The sequence below is a fragment of the Papilio xuthus genome, unplaced genomic scaffold, assembly GCF_000836235.2.
Source record: "Papilio xuthus unplaced genomic scaffold, Pxut_1.1 DF828142.1, whole genome shotgun sequence".
NCBI lineage: Eukaryota > Metazoa > Arthropoda > Insecta > Lepidoptera > Papilionidae > Papilio > Papilio xuthus.
In genome coordinates, this window is record NW_013530507.1 from 88,089 (window position 1) to 103,497 (window position 15,409).

General features: G+C 43.6%; 1 protein-coding gene across 1 annotated transcript; it reads left to right on the forward strand.

Moving 5' to 3' along the window:
* The first annotated feature begins 1,009 nt into the window (after nt 1–1,009).
* Nucleotides 1,010–14,528, forward strand: RanBPM (Ran-binding protein M). The gene is made up of 13 exons (XM_013307027.1): nt 1,010–1,233; nt 5,010–5,075; nt 8,199–8,363; nt 8,442–8,632; nt 8,873–9,057; nt 9,133–9,245; nt 9,320–9,471; nt 9,760–9,922; nt 9,997–10,107; nt 11,102–11,311; nt 12,646–12,794; nt 12,873–12,984; nt 13,161–14,528. The coding sequence occupies exons 1-13, from the start codon at nt 1,041–1,043 to the stop codon at nt 13,292–13,294; spliced, it is 1,944 nt and encodes a 647-aa protein (XP_013162481.1). The 5' UTR covers nt 1,010–1,040; the 3' UTR covers nt 13,295–14,528.
* Nucleotides 14,529–15,409: the final 881 nt, after the last annotated feature.

Here is a 15,409-nt window from a genome sequence, read left to right on the forward strand (position 1 = left end):
ATTAACCGCGATATGGCGCCTTTCTTACAGGCCCGGATAAGCTTATCGCACTATAGTAGTTTTTCTTTTTTTTACCTCAATACACATCACAACATGTTCATTGTTTATAGTTGCAGTTGAAACACAAAGCTACCGGCTAACCCGATGCTGTTTGGCGAGAATAAATATAAGAAAGGAGTTTATACTCACATCTTGTAAAACGAATTGTGCAATTCGTTCGTCCCTTATTTTTAAGGAATTTTCATACGCAAGTTTAATTTTTCCCAAGACCGTAGAAAAAGTTACAGTATAATCAATAATGTTTTTAAATGCATCTTGATAAATCTGTAAAAACAAGCTGAACGTAAATCGTAGATATCAGTTATGAAATTAATTGAACGTTACAAACCTGAAGCATTTTATCATTGTAATCCTGTATTGATTCCAATAGTTGATTAGGTTCTTTAACTAATTTTACTTTTTCCTCGATTGTTTTTTCAAGTTTTTTAAGAAACTTATTAGTGCAATTTTTATGCATTTTTATTTTATTTAACTAGATAAAGTTAATATACAGTTACTGTAGTGATTATCTAAATTCTACTTGGATAGTATAACAACGTGAACCATGGAATAATAGTATTAAAAGTGAGCCAAAAGGAATGGCCTCTATTGCCACAAGTGAGAAGATTCTGGCCATATTAGTTAAGGATTAGATATGTATTTCAGGTTTTAAATGGTTTAGGACAATCATTGATTTTTTGTGGATTTATACTGATTCGACCAAAGAGTATATAGACCAGTAAAACTTATATGGACATAGACTGTTACAGGCCACAGACCAAAGTCATATTTTATATCGTGTGGCAACATTAGACAGGGACCGCAACATTCATATTGCTATCTCGTTTGGTTTCATTTTATCGGAGCATTTAAAATTAAATCTTAAGCGTGGTGCATAAGGTATATTTCGCTACTACGATTTTTAATGTAGCTTTGTGCTGTTTAATCTATATTGTCCTTGATGTGACGTCACTGACAGACATGAATTACAGAAATTAGAAATGGCTGCGATAGGTAGTGGACGGGGGACGATGGATTCCCAAAATCAAGTGCAAAGTGATACAGAAGATCGTTTAAAATTACTTTATCCGAACGTAAACGAAGATGAGACACCTTTACCTAGATCTTGGAGCACAAAAGATAAATTCAGCTACATCGGGCTGTCGCAAAATAATCTTCGAGTGCATTACAAAGGTAAGGACTCTCATGATTTGTTTATGGGAATTATTTGCTAAACTGTTTATCATTACATAGTCCAAAGCGTCATAATTGTGTTCAGGAAGAGATGAAACGACTACTCACTTATTTTAGAAATACTGACGTGTCAACATTTGGTCCTAGAGTCGAGCGAACTAGTGGCATTCGTCAAACAAAGAAATCAGCTGATCGTTTATTTTGTAACGACACGCGGAAAATACACAATGACCACGCAGAATGATTTCAAATGATTATTATTAACGTTGCGTGTTATCATTATAAATATTTGGTTAAATTTAATAAGAATTAAGCAAAGTCTATCTCCTGTCGAAACACCGGACAAAAGACGCTTTCGTAATAATGAATTCTAAGTGGTATTGCCTTTTTCTATACTAATTAGTATCCAAAGCTGAAAACAATTCATTTAATTAGTACCAATTGAAGTTCTTTTATTTACTTCCATTTGACAATAAACAAAAAAATTACATATTTTAAGGACAAGCTTTAGTAAAATTTGTTTAAAAAAAACTTTAAAGGTCCAATTTGTGTCTTGGAACATTACTTGTCTTTTATTTTCATTGAATGTTTAACTGGACACTTCTCTCACATAGGTTGGTACTTAGCTCATTGTTTTTTTATTACTCAAGATTTTGTGTTTTTAATGAGGTAAGAAAAGCAAAGCATTTATTGGAAAGTCAAAGTATTCATTCAGTATGTCTTGTGTACACTGCATCACCAGTTTTCAATGAATCCTATGACAGGAGGACATAATATAATGACATACAAATTTTATAAATCTTTATGTAATATAACATAGATAATATTATTATATTTAAAAAGTTTTTGATTTTGAATGAGTATTTAACATTGTAAATGTGATTTAATTAGTGTCCCACACTTTTACACACACTCGCTGACATTTAGCTGCTTCATATCTCTGATTATTAACAAACTTAATGTAAATTATGGAATGGTGTGATAAATATACAAGTTTTTCATGATTACACTGACTGATGTAGCAATTTTGTGAAATTATAAATACTTAGCTACAACATTTGAATGTCTCCTAGACCAAGAAAGTTCCTGTTTCTTTGTGCATGCATTGCAAAAAATCCTGTGTTTGAGAATAACACTCTGTTTGTTGTCATAGTGGTAGATAAACCGCAATAAGTGTTACTGCAATGTCATCTATTGTTTTTAACCTCTGAGTAATAAAAAGAACAATGCACTTGTGCATATTGTGATTATTTACAATTCCATGAAATCCATATGAAAAGGGCTGAATACATATGTAATGTATCTCTCATATAAAACTATTTGGACAACTAAACTAAAAGTAACTACTAGAAGTATAAAAAATAGTAATGACATAGATGTAATATTGTATATCTGCATTGAGGAGCATTATGTGTTACAAGGCACATAGTAAGTTGAGAACATTTGTACAATTATTGTTATTTGGGCAACATGTAGTAAGCATCGGTACCACAGCCATCTTGCACTAGGCCACCCAATTTGGCTATGTCCTAAGGTCTCCAAAGTCGGGACAACATTGGGGGACCCTCAGTGGGGACTTATTTATATGTATGAGTTTAAGCAATGTTCACATAACCATTTATGAGATGTGCATAAATTATTTTAAAACATTTACATGGAGACCAATTTTACAGTTATCAAGTAGTAGACCTAAGCTAGTTTGTTTACATTCAGAGGACTGTACTTGACTTTAACTAAATGTCACAAAAAAACGTAAAGTAGTCCACAGAAATAACTGACCCATACAGCCGAGGTGGCATATTTAGTAGATATATGGAAAGTAGTGTAACAGTCGTTTTGAAGTATTATGTGGTATGTGCGGACCATGTAATTGAGAAAGAGCGAAGGCTGCAGACAGACTGTGAGCACACAGCTGTCGGCGGGCGGCGCATCGGCGGGCGGTATCGAGCGGCGCGCCGGTTGTTGACCGCGCCGCTGCCCCGGCCAGACCCCGGCCCGACTGGCTGCACACGACACCGCTCACCCTCTAATTCCATGTCTAGTCGCGTCCTCGTTTATTATTGCAATTCCATTATTTTTTTCTACCTGTTCTTTTGTTCGTTTGCAATTTGTGTTGAGTTTTAATCGATTCAACACATATGTTTTTGGAATAGTCCAAATTGAATGTTAACTTGGATTTAACATCAATAGATTTCAGTAGAAAAATATAATTTAGTGTGTTCGATAATTTTCAAGGAAAAAGTAGCGCTTTTATTAAGAAAAAAGCGATTTAATTTTGAAAGTGAGGTGTCCTGAGTGCGGCCGTGACGCGCGGGCATAGCAGGCAAGCGAGCGAGCAACGAGCCGTGCCGCGTACCGACGGAGGAGCTGTAGCGAGCAACATATTTCGCTTATTCATTTATATATTTACATAAAAAACAATAAAGTCTATTTTTTTAATTAAGTCCTGCGAAACGCGAACCCTAATCTGTAAGTTAGTTCTCTGGTTCCTTTAAAAAGTTGTTTTGATGTTATCGATATTTATTTTAGTGGTAATTATATAATGCACGTTATGCATGCTAAGTTTTGCCATGTACGATAAATAAAAATAAGTCGACTATAATGGTACCAATTATTGACGCCATTTGAATGTCACATTCGTAACTGTCCAAAGAGGTCTGTTAAGATTCGACGATAAAGGGCGTCGTTTTTGAACAGGATCGGAGTGTTGCATCCAACATCTGGGTCAAGCTCGTATACCTCTGGCTTCTTACTGACGACTGCTCTAGCCAATACAGTATGTATATTACTACGATTTAATAAGGTTTGGTTTTATAATACCAAGTTTCGTAATGTCGGCCTTGTCGGAACCCTAAACACTTTTGTTGTTAATTTGTGCTCTATGCGGAGCACTGAGGACTGCATTCGCCCTGTTGCTCATCTGAGACCGCACGGCAGCTGTAGTTGTCCGCAGCGCCTCTGCCGGCGCCTCCGCCTCCGCCTCCGCCCGCTACCTCCCGCTAAGGCCCGTTACATTCACTACGCCGCTATTTAAGATTTACATTTTGTATGAATCGTTGTGAAGTCACGGTTGTCCTTCGTTTCTAGCGCGAGCGCAAGCCCTAGCCAAGCGTGGGACGTTTTTTTGTTGGATTTTTGTCGAGGAAAGATTCAGTGAAAGTTCAATGGTTTATAATACTGAAATATTGAATTAAATAACAACTCTGTATTTTTTTATTAATCCCTAGTTGTCATTGGCAATAACAGATACGGATTAATACGGTTTACTTTACTCCCATTCAGCTACAGAGTACTTGACTATTTACATTTTTATTTAGGTAGATATGTAGTAAAGTCCACTAACAATAAAGTCAAATTATTAAAGTTTTTCGCGAGATACATAGAGAGAGATGCATACAGCATTTACTTTCCCTTCTTCGCAAATTAATTGTGCAACACGTCTTCTCTGAATTTCGTACATGTAAACAGTTTAGCTATCTATTTTTCATCCCTGCCTTGGAGTGGAGTGAAAACGAGATTATAATCATTATTATATCCAAGGAGATGGAGAACTGAACTTGAATACTAAATGAATCAAGTGAAACGTGGCCCACGAACTAGCGTATTTCAGGGCTTTTAAACAAAGATGTAAATGTGTGTGTAATGTAAGGTTTAGTTTAATATTTTGGCCCGATGACACCACAATGGTGGCGGTCAGGCAGAGGGGCGGGGGGCGCATGGAGCCGCCCGCAGTGCAACCGTTTAATGGACATGGCTGTTTCTTTATTTGTTGTAAGGTGGCTCGCCGGGCCCGGGCCGCTGTCCCCACCTGCCCTACCTCCACTTGCGCCTCTGGATGTATCGTACGTGTGCACCTTGCTACTTACTACTTGCTAGTCTGCAGCGGCGAGCACCACTGCGCCGCCGCCTACAAACAGGGCTCCACCACGACAACCTACTCTCGTCAATACAATATACACTTTTTTCCTTTACATAAACTGCAGACGATCATCATCATGACTAACTTTTGTCTGTCCAATCCTGCAGATAGGCTTTTCACAATAATCGTCTGGTCTTAAAGGCATTCATGCCAATACATTACGATTATTAAATATTGCGTATATTGTGCGTGATTGTAACGAATTCTTTTAATTCCTCTGCAATGTACTGGAGACGAGACGAGACGAGTCTTAGATGTGATGAATTGTGAAATCATTTCGTACAATTATTGATGAAAAAAGCTCTGTTTGTTGGCGAGTTAGTTTTTCATTTAATTGATGTGTTGAGAGCAATGTCCAAGAAATATGTTGAGTGTTGTAACAGTGTTGTATTTTCAACTTGTGCTAATTATCGTTTATTAAATTTGTTGTATGTTTACCTTTGCTTGCATCGTCATGCAGTACGCCGTTGTCCGATTGCTGATGGCCTAACTTAACCTAACCGTGCGCCCACTGCACTGCATATGGATCGCAATTGCGCCTTTACGTTATCGATATTTTGTGCTATTTAACAAAGTCGAGGTGAGCCTCTCGCATAAGCGCAAAAGCGAAACGTCCTGAGACTTGATGTCATACGTCATTTTTGCAAAAAATCTTTATATGCTAAAATGTATATGAAAAAATGAGGCGACAAAAGGCGACGCTCCACCTCGACTTTGCGCCAGTGTGGGTTGAACCTTGGTGTTATCCTAGTGGTTATGGTCTCGGTGGTAGTGGTATTTCGTCATCACAAATAATTAAGTTCATTTGAAATGTATTACTTATATGGCTAAATTATAGACAAGATATATGTTTATCTTTTTGAGTTGTGTGTGTGTGTGTGTGTGTGATGTTGTGTGATATCGCAGAACGCACCATGTCCCTAGTGTCAGTAGTTATCGTTATGAAAAATGATCTGACGTTCAACAGTGAATAATTACAGTAGTAGTATAGTATTATCAATGTTAAGTAACAAGAAATGATCTGCACGCAACAGGTATTATACATAAAACTGATAAATTTATTTAGCAACAGTTCTCTCTTTAAAATTCTGGATTTGAATCAAATGTTCGAGCTGTGCAAATTATCTTAAAACAAATAAATTATAACGTATAAAGTTGATTTGTTCTCTACAATGTTTATCTAATAGTCTATTTCTTTTCTTTCTTCTCTTTATTGTGTTGTGTGTCCTTGTTTCCGTGTGTCGCTTTTAACACCATGCTTGTATTTTTGTTGTGGGGGAACATTTTCTTCAATAATGTGACTGGCTGAACGTCATGATGTCTAATTTAGAAAGCAATCAGTTTGCCGATTGTGAATACCATTTAGTATTTTAATTGTTTTAACTATTGTTGCTATCAAGCAATTGTTTAATTTAGATTAGCGCGCTCTTGGTTTTATTTTCCTCAATCACAGAAATGATTAGATATTTTTATCATCAGCTACATTTGAATAATTTAGGATTATAATTTAAGGTTAGGTTAGCTTTTCGTAGTAGCGTTAGAAAGTTTGTTATGGTCAATCCCAAGATGCATTTTACGGATATCAGACACAATCTCCAGGAATCTCGAAATGAAACCTCCCATATTATCCTCACTTATTATTGTGAATTCCGTTGACCATGTAAAAGACGCTCTGGTCTTTTACAATGACCGTGATGATAAGGATTTATGTGATTTGTGATGTGTGCGGCGGCTGTGGAGGCGCGCCGGCAGGTGGTGCGAGCAACGCACATACACAACACACCCCATAACCGTCGCATAACGGGACACGCGCCTCTCCCCAATGCTCGTTTGTGACTTCTCATGTTCTCTTCCTTTTACTTATGACATATATATATATATATATATATATATAAATATTGGTGGAAAAGCATCGGCTACGTAGCGGAGGAGCATCGCTGTACAAAACAAACTATAAAATAGTTGTACGTAGTTTTTATCAAGCAATTCGTAGTGGAAGGTGTGGTGAGCGTCAACGTCACGACGACGACGTCAGTGTCCCCGCCTTCACATTTTGTTCGCTGCATATAAATAAATATGATTATTTGTCATATGTATGCGGCGGTATTATTAGTCTCGTATGAAAATAAGTAAGTTCAATTCATTTCACTGGCTCTCTCCAAATGCAGCCACTGCGCGGTGTGAGGGGCGCGTTACTACTTTTAGCACTTTTAATATTTACTTTCAAATTTCCTCATTAAGTATTTTTGAAGACCACTATAATCGAAGACTACTTGCTCCTAAATACTGTGCCACAAACTGCCATGCGACATAAATAAAACAATTGTATTATTCGCTAAGTAGGTTGCGTCGTGTAATTAATATGTACGCACTTCCTGCATCCCGCGGCCGCGGCCTTGGCACACAACCTGCGACTACAATACGCGAGTCATTACACCAGTCAACGGGCTGTCACATGAAAAGCTGCCGCGATGCCTTGCGTTAGCGTCTTGTTTTAATTATTAGATTTACAAGTATTTGGGCTGGATGTCTAATTGTTTCTACTAACTTTTGTGGTGTTTTGAGTTTGGACATCAAAGTGTTTAAGAGCCCTGTTGCTGTCCTAACAGACCCCAAAGGTTGTGACTGATGTTTCTCTAAAAAGGTGTAGATCCCTTACTAATTTGTTAGGATCTTATCTTCCGGATGCCACAGGTTTCGAAACTGTACCTACCGTTTGCATATCTAATTTATTATTATTTGGTTATGTCGTATTATACAAAACATGGCACTTCAAGTCCGCTTATTTTTTTTATTTGTTTTATGCGGAAAAGTTTTATATAGTTATGTTTTTACTATGAATTGGAACATAAAGGAGTGGGAAGAGACGACTAAGTGTCCGCCGGCCTGTTAATTGGTTACTACATGAGGCCAGTTTTCTCTCTGTGCAATGGTGTTTATTATTCTGTCGAGATTGATCGACAAATAACAATGACCAGAGAAACATACGTAGTGTTACTACACTAATTAGGTAAATGGGTATTGTGTAATGGGCGTTGTGCTGCAGGTCATGGCAAGACGCACAAGGACGCCGCGAGCGTGCGCGCCACCCACCCCATCCCCGCGGCGTGCGGCCTCTACTACTTTGAAGTGCGAATCGTGTCGAAAGGTCGCGATGGCTACATGGGCATCGGCCTCTCAGCGCACGGCGTCAACATGAACCGTCTGCCCGGTGAGTCCCGTATCTCTCTTATGCATGTCAGAGATGTGTGCAAGAATCTAACGACGCGATGTTTGTGTGGTGCTTCAGGGTGGGACAAGCACTCGTACGGGTACCACGGCGATGACGGGCACTCGTTCTGCTCGTCGGGCACGGGCCAGCCGTACGGACCCACCTTCACCACGGGAGACGTTATCGGCTGCGGTGTTAACCTCGTCGACAATACATGTTTCTACACCAAGAACGGCCACCATCTCGGCATCGCCTTCAGAGGATTACCCGTGAGTCGCCTGCTTCTTCCGCGCGCACTTCATGCCCGCATGTCAATCGGTAGACAAAACCATATTCGCATAATAACATCATTAGGTAAACGTGAGTTCAATTCAATTGTTGTACTAATATTATATGTTACAACGTAACAAATCTTCTCTTGAATTCCGTGAAGATAGTAACGCAGAGACAGTAAGACAACGTACGAGAATAGTAAGATGGTGGTAAGATGTGGTGTTGCCTGTCGACAGCCGAACCTGTACCCGACGGTGGGGCTGCAGACGCCGGGCGAGGTGGTGGACGCCAACTTCGGGCAGGCGCCGTTCGTGTTCGACGTGGAGGACATGCTGCGCGAGCTGCGCGCGCGAACCCGCCTCGCCATCGACGAGTTCCCGCTGCCCGACGCGCAGGGCCAGTGGCAGCAGGTGCTGCACAGGTGCGCACCGCCGCGAGGTGAGAGGTGAGACGTGAGAGGTGGGCGCGGGTAGTGAGCGGTGCGCGCTGCTTGCAGGATGGTGTCCTCGTACCTGGTGCACCAGGGCTACTGCAGCACGGCGCTGGCCTTCTCGCGCGCCACCGGCCAGCCCATCGACGAGGACATCGCCTCCATCAAGAACAGACAGAGTGAGCGCTCTTACATGTGTACCGTGTCGCGAGACGGGCGGCCGGTTGCGGTGTCATGGTGTGGGTGTGTGCAGGGATATCTAAGCTGGTGCTGTCGGGGCGCATCGGAGAGGCCATCGAGGCGACGCGGCGCGCCTACCCCGACCTGCTCGAGCGCGACCCCGACCTGCTCTTCCTGCTCAAGATACGACAGTTCATCGAAATGGTCAACGGCACCGACTCCGAGGTACCGCCACACTCTAAACCGCCCACCACCACCACCACCACATGTAACGCCTCATTTTCTTTCTCTAACAAAAACTCTAGAAGAATATCGATCCGTTTAGGTGACGCTCCAGACTTATTTTGGACGTATTTTTTACATTGCCGCGTATTACAAAATACTTACAAAAATATTAGCATCAATATCGATATCTTCATATGCGCTACGAGCAAGTGAAGGTAATTATCTCGTGCGAAAAGCGTCGGGAGCAGCGGCATTTGTGTTGTACTCGCAATGTGTCGCCGAGCGCAGGTCAGCGGCGAGCGCGCGCCCGACTGCGCCGCAGACGTCGGGGCCAACGGCGTCGCCACCTCCGTCATCGCCCACACCGCGCACCCCGCGCACCCCGCGCCCCACGCGCCCCACGCCCCGCACGCCCCGCACGCCAACGGACAGGCTGCGCCCCACGCCAACGGTAACGCCCTCCCAGTACACACCTCATTATACAGCCTGTACACAGGAGTTATGTAATGCTGCGCCGCCTTGCAGGAGTGGCGCTGCCGGCCGACCAGGCCACCGACATCGACGTCGACGTCGACATGACATCCCCCGCCAACGGCGCGCACCACGCCCCGCACGCCCCGCACGCCCCACACCAAGGTACGCTCGCCGCAACGTAATAATAGATAGATAGGAGCTTCCGAGAACAGTGTCTCAGTCCGACATCCGACATCCGACATCCGACATCCGACATCTGTCCGGCTTTAGAGGCTCGAACATGTGACGAGACAAGGCGACTTTCAATTGCGCTCATGATGTCGGACATTCACCGCACCTCATCAGAATATCAATATAAACTATTAATATTATTATTTTATTTTCCCAGCAGATTTAATGGTGTTATATGTTATGTAAATATTTACATTTATTTATTCTAATTATTCATGATTTGCGCACCATCCCCATACATTTGTTTCCTTTCAAAAACATTTTCACCGTTCGTCGTCTTACCTTATTGTTCTATTATTTTGTTTGTTCGTCGCTTTTTAGTTTGCCATAAAATATAATATATATCATATTATGTGCTCTCATATGTTATACTTATATAATTATAATGATATACATATGATTAATATATAATGACATCGTACACGATCGACAGCAGCAGCGTCTTGATGTCGCCCCACTCTCATGTACAACTGCCGCACTGTGCGGCCCGTCACCTCCCCTTGCCTCCCCTCACCTCCCCTCACCTCACACCTCACAATTCACATTTCGATACCATGTAATGCTTAATTTCAATTTAGTTACATTTCGCTTGAGCACCCCGCATTGAATAAACCTACCACAATATATTAAGATTAATCCCTAGGCCTGACCATTGAAGAAATATTCATTTGTAATAGCTATAAAGAGGAAATGTTTCACTCACCGGTGATTGCTGAACTGCAGGGCAACATTTCCGGCGACATGTCCAGTGATCACTCTTCCCCGCAGAGGGAGTATTAGAGATAAGATCTGATTCGACTCGTCCTTGCCTTACCACCGGACAGCACGTGCTATTGTAGCGTGCGACCGGTCGCGCGACACGATGCGAGGCGAGGCGAGGCGAGGCGGAGGGTGATGGTGATAAGGCGGTGGTTGTGTTGCGTAGATGGCGGTCTGCCCACTGCGCCGCTCTTGAAGGGCATGCCCGGCATCACCACCAGCGTGGCCGCGCTCCTGCCGCGCTTTGGTGCGTACCGCTCGCCCGCCGCACGCTCGCCCACACGCCCACTCGTCCGCACGCCCACTCGCCCACTCGCCCACTCACCCACTCACCCACTCCCCACCCCGCTCACTGCGCCCCCGCGTGTGTGTGTCTGTGTGTGTGATGCCCTCCTTCACTTCATCACTTTGTTTGGTTGTTTTAATCGTTTTAGCATCATTGCAGAATAACAATACTGTCTGCCCATGTTTCTTGTCTGTTGTCTGTTGTCTGTATCATTACTTACTCCTATCTTGAATAATTGATAAACATTATACTCGGTCTTTCCTATTATTATATACAAAATTATAAACTTTCTTGATATTAGATATAAATTTGCATACTAGCGGTATGGCGCAGTATGGCGCAGTATGGCGCAGTATGGCGCAATATGGCGCAGTATGGCACAGTATGGCGCAGTGTGGCGCAGTGTGGCGCAGAATCTGGTTGTATGTGCGAGGCGACGTCGTGCGCTCAGCGGGAGCTGGAGCTCCGGACTAATACCAATGATATACTAATCACATTCACCATTCAAAATTATTTCTAAGAAATCTCGCTTCTTTATTGATTTGTCTTGAATTACATTTTGATATGACCAGCCGAAACAAAAGATATATCATTGTTGGTACATAAAGCACCCGCAGAGCACAGACGCACAGCCACACAGTCGCACAGCTACACAGTCGCACAGTCGCACAGCCACACAGTCGCACAGACGCACAGCCACACAGTCGCTTGCAACATTAGTTAGTTAGTGAGGCAAAGGACAGCAGTAGACAGGCATACAGTCACACCTGTACACAGTATGAGTTCGCAAGTAGTGAGTCCCAGGTGTAGTTATGTAAGTTGCTGCCCTTGTAATCACATGTCGATATCTCAATATGATAGAAGAGATTGTTTCATAAATAGTTTTTGAAATTGCTCGCCTCGTGTCCGACGCGGCGGACACAACAAACACAACAGATCGCTTACAAGTTGTGCTGCTTCACCGCTTCTATCATTTCTTGATCCTTCGAGCCAGATAGATATTCCTTTGCATTTTTTTTTCTTTTACTACTCATCTTGGAAGTGAATGAACCTTTGTTCGATGCATTTTCAGTTCGGTACGCTTCGCTTACTCATCGTGTCAAAGTTATGTACAAAAATATGTTTATTTTTATTTTGGATGTAGTGATGTCGCCGTTTCACTGATGCTCGCGCGCTCGCACTGTCGTCTCGTCTACATCACATATACACCGCCTATATCTATGTGCGAATATTAACTCTATTCTATGCATTTGTACGTATATATGTATGTATGAGATTATTGTTTATTTATATTTAACATTCACAATAATTATCATTTGTCCCCGTTTACCCTCAGACTTACCGTGTTTGTATTATATTAGTGTTCCGATAGAGAGATGATGATCAGCACTAGGAGTTAGCAAAGTGTCTGTGTGTATGTGCAGGCGGGGCGGGCGCGGGGGCGGGCGCGGGTGGAGGCGCGGGCGGCGGCTGCACGCGCGCCTCCGTGGAGCGCATGCTGGCCTTCGGGCGGGACCTCTACGCCATGAGCCAGCGCCACACGCACGACCCCTGCCAGCGCGCCATGCTCGAGGTGAGCCCTCCGCCCCCGACACCACCACCCCCACCCCCACCCCCACTCACCGGCGCGCGTGCTTGTGTTTGTGTGCAGGAGGCCTTCAGCTTGCTGGCGTACAGCAACCCGTGGGACAGCCCGGTGGGCTGGCAGCTGGAGCCCATCCGCCGCGAGCCCGTCTGCAGCGCCCTCAACGCCGCCATACTGGGTACGCTCCCCCGTAAACCTTTCACTCTCCCGTTTTATTTTCACGATGATGATGAGCGAGCCGCTGCTCACCCGATGTATGGGAGGCGATGGACTCGATGAAAATGTCAAATATAATACTGTTATCGATGACCTGTATGAGTAAGTAATAGCGCGAATGTCGTTCCTTGATGTCAGAGCTCCACGGGCGGCGCTGGATGTCGTCAGTGGAGGCGTGCATCACGCACGCGCGCGAGCTGCTCCGCCGCATGGCGCGCGCCTCCCTCGGCGCCTGCGCCTTCGCCGACCTGCCCGCGCTGCTGCGCCACTGACCGCGAAATCGCATCGGCCCGCACGCGCCCCGCGCCCTCCCGCGCCTTTGCTCGCGCCTTCGTACGCGCACGCGCCCCCGCACGCGCCCATGCCGCCGCGCGCTCTTAATATGTATTAGTGAAGTTCATTTGGGAGAGAGATAAATCAACATCTTCACTTTATTTAAGCAATGTATAAAACCCCTTCGATATTTTTATCTATGTTATATAAGGCGCGTGGAGTAGGCGCGGGAGACGCGTGGGGGACGCGTGGGGGACGCGTGGGGGATGCGTGGAGGACGCGCGGGGGACGCGTGAAGCTGGCGTGTCAAGCTTGCGATATGCATCTATGTAAAATGTGCAGAGGTTGCATCGTGTGTATGTATATACCGTGTGCTTCGTTTCACCGTCAACGAAAATGGACGTTGTGATATATATGAGATAAAGCTGAAATCAATTGTAGCACTAGTGTGACGGAGGGACTATGCGTTGTGTATATTGTCTTTCAACGTATATTATAGATATATCGATTATAAAATATAAAAAATGAAATAAAAATAGTGGGTAGTAGTACCTCGTAGGGGCGGGGGCGGGGCGAGGGGCGCGGGGTTGCGCCGCACCACTGACACACGACTGCACTGATATATTTGAACATAAAAAGTATCGTCCCCGCGCCGGACCTACGATAGATTTACTTATAAACAAACTGAAAATATTTACGTGTAGAAAAGTAAAGAATTATAAGAGTGGCCGCCGCCTTGCGTTTTCTGTGCGTTCTTTGTGTCCGTGTCGGTGTCCGTGTCGTCCTGTCGCCCGGAAGAGCGTAGCGTTAGCGTGGGGCGACTGGCGCCGGGTGTCGGGCGCCTGGTGTCGGGCGCCTGGTGTCGGGCGCCGGGCGTCGGGCGCCTGGCGTAAGGCGCCGGGCGGCGGCCAGCGCGGGACGTCTCTGCACACACTCGAATCTGCTGGCATGTTTTGCAATTGCAGAAAATATTAATATGTCTGATAAAGTTCGCTTAAATGATTGCTTCTTACAGCGGCGCAGTGCCGTGCTGCTGTGTGTGCGGGTGTGTGTGTGTGTGCGTGTGTGCGCGTGTGTGCACGGTCGTCCTGGCGACAGGCGTCAGGCGACAGGCGTCAGGCGACAGGCGACAGGCGACTGCCTCACGCCGAGTTGTGTAAACATGAGTCTACAATATTGTTCGTATATTGTATTGTTTTCTTTTTTAATAATATTATATTGTGTTTAAACGACCATCCTGTGTTTGATTTCTATCCTCGTCGCTTCCAAAACTATATTTTTATGACAAAGATGAAAGAGAAGTAAATAACATAAATGTACGTATGGCGCCGCAGCAGGCGGGGTGGGCGAGGTGGGCGCAGTGGGCGAGGTGAGCGCCATCCGGAGCCGGGCGCGGCCTCACACACACACCACTACCAAAATACTGTTTACGTTCAGTTTCACGTATCGATGAAAATGATTTGTTGTGTCAGAAAACTTACACTGTAACTGATCTGTATTGTGTCTACTTGAGATTTGACAACTGACGCCTATAACAATAATAAAGCCATTTATTTCCATACAGATAAATACATGGTACAAACAAAATGTACAAAGTAACTACAACTTGCAATAAGAGAATATGCTCACAATACAGTATCCTAAGGTATTTTTCTTCATTACACTATTTATAGACTTAATTTAGTACTTTTCATTTTTTTATTATTCTGTAGGAACCCCTGTTCGGGTAAAGGCCTCCTCCAAAGACGCCCAATTCTCCCTATCTTGAGCCACGAACAGAGAGAGAACTTGAGAACCCAAGTCTCGGAACCATAGATTATTAGTACAGGCCTCAGAAGTGTTTTGTCCAATAGCAATTAAATTTTTCGGATTAGAAGTTTAGAACGAAAATATCTTAAAAGGCGGAAATAGCATTTATTTGCCGCCATTACTCGTCTTCTGATCTTTCAGTTCTGATATTCCATAGAATTCATGGTTTCATTAAAATTATAATACATTTATCAAAGAGGCCGTCTTTGTGTCGATAGATAGTGCTCTTGACCAGTCACTACTAATTTTATAAAAAAAATGTTTTATTTCTACCTTTAAAACATATAAGAAAGATTTTATGAGTA